The 7,902-nt window shown below is 49.8% G+C and overlaps 1 protein-coding gene across 1 annotated transcript; it reads right to left on the bottom strand.

The window, feature by feature from the left end:
- Window positions 1-6,664: 6,664 nt before the first annotated feature.
- Window positions 6,665-7,543, bottom strand: LOC146860725 (syncytin-B-like). The gene has a single exon (XM_085646167.1). The coding sequence runs from the start codon at window positions 7,541-7,543 to the stop codon at window positions 6,665-6,667; it is 879 nt and encodes a 292-aa protein (XP_085502293.1).
- Window positions 7,544-7,902: the final 359 nt, after the last annotated feature.

The raw sequence follows: 7,902 nt of genomic DNA, 5'->3' as shown, positions 1-7,902 counted from the left end.
AGCTCCCAGAGTTTGACACAGACATGTTGGAGATGCCTGCCTTCTTTGGAGACTGGCTGGCCGCTGCTAGTTAAAATGGAGGACAGAAGTGCATATAGAGCTGTACAGCCAGGGTCTCTTTCTGTCTCCTTCCCGAAGGATCCGTCAAGAGGGGAGGGTCTGCTGCCATGCTGCTCTTCCACAGGACTCGAGGCCTACCTTCTGCTGCCAGCCCAGAAGCCTGAGTGGTGTGTCCGGAGAGTGGAACCTCTCTATGATAGCGGTGGGACAACTTCCACTGCACCCAAAAGCCCTAAACCTTTACCCTACCGAGTATGTGCAGCTGCTCTGACAACCACCCTACTACCAGCACAGACAGTGCAGACATTTTAAAACGTTTTCAGTTTCTTTGGGCTGCTGGGAACCCCTAACTTTTTTTACCCTTGTGGGCGGGGCCATCTCCCCAGCGAAAGATCCTAAGACCATTGAGACTACAAACTTTTTAAGTTATATCCAGCACATGTTTAGGAGTGGCACTCCCTTCCATACGGCCGCTCTGCATTTTCCCTAAAACTGCACACTGCCTCCCCCACTTATTTTGCAGTTGTAAGCCTTCTCCCTTTCATCCCCGCTACCCTCTACCCGAAGTTGCCACTTTTAACGGGTCAGCGGTCCAGTCAGATACACCATGTATTGCAACTAATGTGCAGATGTTTTCTACTCGAGTCTTTTCCTCTGCAGAGGCCTCGAGCCTTGATCAGCCTCCTAGCAGATCCCCGCCTACAAGTGCCCCAACTGAGCGCCATCAGGCCTCTGCTACTGCTCTGGACTTATTCCCATGAACGGCTGACTATTAGTTACTGCCCTGATGATGCTTAGAGTTGGCCCTTGTTTGTCAGCATTGGTTCTTGCTTTGCTTGCCAAGAATCGAAGAGCATTCATAATTCATGGTATGTTTATGAAAGTGTCTTATATGGTATTGTATGCATCTAAACTGTGCCCATCACCTTTGTTGCAGTGCCCGGACTCTTTTATATTTCACTATAACCCCACAGAGATTCTTGGTCCAGAGGAGAAGCAATTCACACACAACCCACCACGACCCACCCAAGGCCCTCATAGTGACCCCTCTTTCTACATATCCCAGACTCAGGATATTCGCCTACCTCCCTGGAGTAGTAGGGTAGAGTGAGTTATGTGAGCGAAACATTTATCACCGACTGCTTTCCCATAAGCGCCCAAAGCCCTGCTCCAGGGGAAACCTTTCTATACTTGTGTGGCAATATGAGCGCTCACGCATGGTGTCGGGGGCTCTTTCCTGTGTCCTTAGATGATAGTATGATTACCTTTCGCGGGGTCCCTCTTTCCATGTATGCTGGTCGAGCACCCCTTCTTTCTTTCCTTTGGGGTGTCCTTCATGCGGTTCAAAGATGAAGGCACAAAGGTCCCTAAAACCATGGAAGGACAGGGAGAGGAACATGCCTTAACCATGATACAAGAAAGAGTAGCCATGCCTTGACACCATGTAAAGGCACAAAAATAGTACAGTAATGCGATGCACAGGCGCAGAGAACTGTCCACCCTATAATGTCAAGTAGAGCTGCCCCTCCACCAATGGAGCAGATGGGAGCACGCACCTCTAATGCCAAGCAGCAGTGCCCCTGAACCAATGGAGCAGAGGCAAGCGTGTGCCCCTGATGCCAAGCAGCAATGCCCCTAAACCAATGGAGATAAGGGAAGCGTGCACCTCTAAAGCCAAGCAGTAATCCCCCTAAACCAATGGAGTAGAGGGAAGCGTGCACCTCTAATGCCAAGCAGTAATGCCCCTAAACCAATGGAGTAAAGGGAAGCGTGCACCTCCAATGCCAAGCAGTGGTGCACCTAAACCGATGGAGCAGAGGGAAGCGTGTGCCTCTGATGCCAAGAAGCACTGCCCCATATCCAATAGAGCAGAGAGAAGCGTGCCACTCTAATGCAAAGCAGCGCTGCCCCGGAACCAATGGAGCGGAGGGAAGTGTGCACCTCTAATGCCAAGCAGCAGTGCCCCTGAACCAATGGAGCAGAGGCAAGCATGTGCCCCTGATGCCAAGCAGCAATGCCCCTAAACCAATGGAGATAAGGGAAGCGTGCACCTCTAAAGCCAAGCAGTAATCCCCCTAAACCTATGGAGTAGAGGGAAGCGTGCACCTCCAAAGCCAAGCAGTGGTGCCCCAAAACCGATGGAGCAGAGGGAAGCGTGTGCTCCTGATGCCAAGCAGAAATGCCCCTGAACCAATGGAGATAAGGGAAGCGGGCACCTCTAAAGCCAAGCAGTAATGCCCCTAAACCAATGGAGCAGATGGGAGCACGCACCTCTAATGCCAAGCAGCAGTGCCCCTGAACCAATGGAGCAGAGGCAAGCATGTGCCCCTGATGCCAAGCAGCAATGCCCCTAAACCAATGGAGATAAGGGAAGCGTGCACCTCTAAAGCCAAGCAGTAATCCCCCTAAACCTATGGAGTAGAGGGAAGCGTGCACCTCCAATGCCAAGCAGTGGTGCCCCGAAACCGATGGAGCAGAGGGAAGCGTGTGCTCCTGATGCCAAGCAGAAATGCCCCTGAACCAATGGAGATAAGGGAAGCGGGCACCTCTAAAGCCAAGCAGTAATGCCCCTAAACCAATGGAGTAGAGGGAAGCGTGCACCTCTAATGCCCAGCAGTAATGCCCCTAAACCAATGGAGTAAAGGGAAGCATGCACCTCCAAAGCCAAGCAGTGGCGCCCCTAAACCGATGGAGCAGAGGGAAGCGTGTGCCTCTGATGCCAAGTAGCACTGCCCCTAATCCAATAGAGCTGAGAGAAGCGTGCCACCCTAATGCAAAGCAGCGCTGCCCCTGAACCAAAGGAGCAGAGGGAAGTGTGCGCCTCTAATACCAAGCAGCAGTGCCCCTTAACAAGTGGAGTAGAGGGAAGCGTGCACTGCTAATGCCAAGCAGCGGTGCCCCTAAGCCAACGGAGCAGAGGGAAGCATGCACCTCTAATGCCAAACAGCAATGCCCCTAAACCAGTGGAACAGAGAGAAGTGTGCGCCTCTAATGCCAAGCCTTAGTGCCTCTAAACCAATGCAACAGAGGGAAGCATGCACCTCTAATGCCTAGCAGCAATGCCCCTTAACCAATAAAGCAGAGGAAAGCATGCACCTCAAATTCCAAGCAAAGGTGCCCCATAACCATTCGAGCAGAGGCAATCGTGCACCACTAATGCCAAGCAGCAGTGCCCCATAACCAATGGAACAGAGGCAAGCGTGCACCTCTAATGCCAAGCAGCGGTGCCCCTAAACCAATGGAGCAGAGGGAAGACCGCACTTCCAATGCCAAGCAGCGGTGCCCCTGAACCAATGGAGCAGATGGAAGCGTGCATCTCTAATGCTAAGCAGCAGTGCCCCTGAACCAATGGAGCAGATGGAAGCGTGCATCTCTAATGCTAAGCAGCAGTGCCCCTGAACCAATGGCGCAGAGAGAAGCGTGCACCTCTAATGCCAAGCAGCACTGCCCCTAAACCAATGGAGCAGAGAGAAGCGTGCAGCTCTAATGCCAAGCAGCACTGCCCCATAACCAATGGAGCAGAGAGAAGCGTGCAGCTCTAATGCCAAGCAGCAGTGTCACTAACACAATGACAGGTCAGACAGCATAGAACAGTTGAGACTATACATGAATTAGCCCCATTACCATGCAGAGACAGCGGGGAGATGTGTGACGTTTTAAGGACACTCTTCCCTCTGACGTTGTGTGGTATTCTTCTGGGTCTTCTTGTGTGGTGTCAGAGGTACCCTTCCCTCCAACCTTTCATAGGGTTATAATGAGGCTTGTCTCTGCCCTTGCATAGTTGCATGAACACTTAGCCGAGGGGCAGTCTCTCCTTTGTCCTTGCAGAGTTTTAGAAACATTGTCCCTCTTCCCTTACATGCCTGTAGGCATCATTTCCTTTGTCATGGTATGGTATAGGGGCACTCTTGCTACTGTCCTTGCGTACTATAATTAGGGCCAGTTCCCCTGCCCTTGTATGATGTTAGGAGCATGGTTTTCCCTGTTCTCGCATATTGTTAGGTTTATTATTTTCTTGCATGACTTTAGTGGCATTTTTGCCTCTGGTGCACTCTTTTCAGTCTCCTTGGATATTTTGAGGTTCCTTTTCTACTATCATTGTGTTGTATCAGTGGCATTGTTGTCTCAGCTCCTGCATGTTTTCAGTTCCACGTTTTCCTTGCATGGTACTAGGGAAACATACCCCTACATGCTTTTTGTATTAGAAGCTTTTGTATCAGAGGCAAAAAGACCCCCTATCTTTGCCTAACATACATTCTTTTACCATTTCCATACCTTCTGTTGGGGCCACGCGTTTTGCCAACCCTTATAGTGTGCTATGGGCACTCCACCCTCTGCCCTTGCCTGGTAGTAAAAGCCATATTGCCTTTACTGTTGAATGGTGTTAAGAGACTGATCCCTCTGTCCTTCCATCGATAGTCTTAAGGACAACATTGAATATGCTGTTACATGGTGTATCCAATGATCTTTCCCTGCACCGTGGTATGGGCACCCTTACCTGTTTCTGTGCATAGAGTTTAGAAATTTCTACTGTCTGTACTTGCATGGTGTTTTAGTGCTCTTTCCAGTGGCAGCCGCCACATACAAAAAGTGGTAGGGTGGGGGATGGGGTGCAGGTGGGGGCGGGGGGTCGTTGGGGACAAAGGACAATAATTTTTTTTAAAGAAAGTTAAACTAACCTGCCTCCCGCGTCGCGCCTCGGTCTTCCGTGTCCCAACAGACACTGACTACGTCACAGACTCCCTGTCCAATTGGTATTGGCCTGAACTGGCAGGAAAGACACTCCACTCAGGTCAGGGAGTCTGTGGGATTTCTCTAACCTGGCTGTTCAATACAGCCAGGATAGGAAAACCTAAGTGCGCATGTGCGTTTTGGTCGGCATGAGACAGCCAGCCAAACACAAATGAGAACTTAGGGAGTGCACGTAGCATTCCTCCTCCCTCCTCCAATACCTCGGCCCACCCCTCCCTGCACACACTGGCTGAGCCAGCGGCTTAAAAATGAAACGTTAATGGAATATCGCTTAATTTTTTCACTGCTGACTCTGAGCCAGTGGGGCGACGCTTCTCCGCCATTGCAGAGGAGCCAACCCTGGCTCTTTCCTCTATCCTTTCTCAATATTAAAGTTACTCTTTATTCTCCGTCATCACATTTCATACCATCAGGTATCTTTTTTTCAGTGGCAGCCGCTATTTTCAGGGGGTGGTGGGGTGGGGAGAGGTGGTGTAGGGGTGGCAAATGACAATTAGTAATTTTAAAAACCCACTTACCTTCAGGCCACCACCAGACGGGCTGCCACCTCTCAGTTGCTCACCGCCGCCTCTCGCTCCTCGGAAGCAGGAACCACGTAGTACCCAGGCTCCTGATTATCCTAGCCAATCACAACTCTGCAATGCAGCGTTGTGATTGGGGGCCTAGTCATGTTCTGCATTACCGCCTGGGTGCAGAACATACAAAGTGCGCATGACTATTTGGCCGACCCTCACTTATGCACACTTTAGAGTGGAGCAATCACTCCTCCTCATAGCCACTGCTCTTGCAGTCTAGCCCTGCTTTTCCTTTAACTACTGCTTGCAGAGCACTGGGGCAACTCTCCTCCCCTTTAGCGGAGGAGCTGCCACTGCCAAATAATACGTGATGACTCCTGGCTTCGGGGAAGGGTCATGTGAAAGGCAGCGAGTCTTCTAAGACCCTCAATGCTGCCTGGTGCAGGGTTCCACCTCTAATTCACTTTGGGTTCGCTATCAAAATAATGAGGCAAGCGCTGGAAACTGGAAGACAAGAAAAAGGTTTATTTCTCATGAGGAGATCACGTCAACTGCAGACACTGGGATGTCCGAGGGAGGTGTTCTGCAGTTGACTCCTTTGGCTCTTTCTTTTATACAGGTTTGACACAATGCATTTGTTTCATCAACATGGTTACACAAGCTTGGAGTCCCCGCCCCGGGCAGGTTTTCACACAAGCCCAACAGTAATTCTCTTCCCACCCAGATCAAACAGACAATCTTATCTTGCAGCTGGACCTTGCTTTAGGGTCTAAAACATGTGAGACCGGCCAGATCTAAGAGTCCGTTCTGTTGATAAAAACAGGTCCCATTGTTGGTAAAAACAAGTCTTGCTGTTTGCAGTGCAATAAATCATGTTGCAAGAGTCTTTTTGGTGTTTGGATCCTGTTTGTGTAACTAGGTGCAGTGAGGGGTAGAGTGTCCAAAGGTTTGCCTGTAAACAGAGATGAGAGGAAAAACGAGTTTGTGGCAGCAAGTGGCACTGAGGTTTGTTGTGGCAATAGAGTTTATAGCCCCCAGCACACATACCAGGTCAGTCAGAGGGTCAGAGGGATGCTAGTAAGGGCAGGGTGAAACAAAGGTGACCAACAGAGTACAAAATGGCTGTGATAGATTAAAATGACTGCAGCTTATGTGCACATAGAAATTTCCACCAGACAAGATGGCGCAGGCAATGTTCACAATTGTCGTTTTGCTTTTAACAGTGGCCCCTTTGAACATAACTAGCCAGCTTGTCAGTCTATTTCGATATCTCCATAATGTCCTGTATCTCTTGATCATACATTACTCTCATTTTTGTTAGCTGAGTGTCCATAGTCTTAGGGTGCAAGGTAGTTATGCAAAGGTGGTATACAGTGTATACCCAAACAACAACCACATATTGTCAATACTGGGACCAAGAGAATCATTGATATTTTCCAACCCCACTCCTTTAAGATGCCCCAAAGCCAACTTCCAATTGTCCAAGTCTCTGATCCCTGATGAATTTCTGAAGACAGTCTATGGAGATGCTCGATTGCTTCATAGACAGAAGGTGAATTATCAGGAATGTATACACAGCAGCTGGAACCGATGATGCGGCATGCTCCTCCACGGTCCGCTAGTACCATGTCCAGGACCATGCGATTTTGCAGGGTAACCAGACGGACCGCTTGGAGCTCAGCAGTGTTGTTGGTGAGGATGTCAGCAGTGACGTTCAGGGCGGTCTCTACCGCTTGGGACAGATGTCTGATGGCTCGACTGTTTGCCATCGGACCCCATAGCGGGATGAGCCCTTTTGCTGCGTCGAGGAACTGTGATGAGGCAGAGTCTGCTTGATCAGTGTCTTTAGAACGCTTTTCTCGATGATGCTCTGCATGGGCTGTGTGGGTTGTTGGCAAAACAAAGGCGATGTAGCACGTGCCCCTCCAGTTTCTTGGGAGCCAGGTGTAGGCTTTGGTTCCACAAACAAAGTACATATTGAGTGATGCGACAAGCGCTGGAGGGTTGGTAGTGTTCAAAGTCCTTACAATGCTACAGGTGCTATGACCCACAATCTTAGTCCCACGGCCTTCAATGCATACAAGGCCAGAGACGTTCACCAAAGATAGGGCCACAGTCAGTGTTGCAGCAGTTCTTTCCTTCAGGTAGGAAAATGTGTCTCTGTTAGGATTATTGAACACTTGCATTTCCACTCGTTCTTTGGAGTGGACATTCATCGGGAATGTCGCATTGAAGGTGTGAGGGCAGAAGGGGGCGGCTGTTCTTCCTGTTTTGTTTCACCAGAACTTGTTGTAGAACTGGGCGATTGTTTCGTCGGAAGTGGCATTGTCTTTGTAACTTTCTTGTAGGAGCATCATCCAGGCAAGGCAAGATCCGTGAATAGAAAAGGGTGAAGGGATGAAAGGGATGGAATGTTCAGTGGCATGTGGTAATAGCCCACAGACCCAACAGTTGGTAGTATTGGTGGCAAGATTGTGCTGGTGCAACATCTGCACGAAATAATTATTCCAGAATTCTTTGCGTTGTTCTCGGAGATGTGGCGGTAGTGATACCAGGTAGTGTTCTTTCTTGGTGA

Source organism: Triturus cristatus, chromosome 3_1 (assembly GCF_964204655.1).
Source record: "Triturus cristatus chromosome 3_1, aTriCri1.1, whole genome shotgun sequence".
Taxonomy (NCBI): Eukaryota; Metazoa; Chordata; class Amphibia; order Caudata; family Salamandridae; genus Triturus; species Triturus cristatus.
This window is presented reverse-complemented; position numbering and strand designations above follow the sequence as displayed.

What these genes read in the sequence shown, in the direction of transcription:
- LOC146860725 (XM_085646167.1), bottom strand. Translation starts at nt 7,543, where the DNA reads ATGAATGTCCACTCCAAAGAACGAGTGGAAATGCAAGTGTTCAATAAT.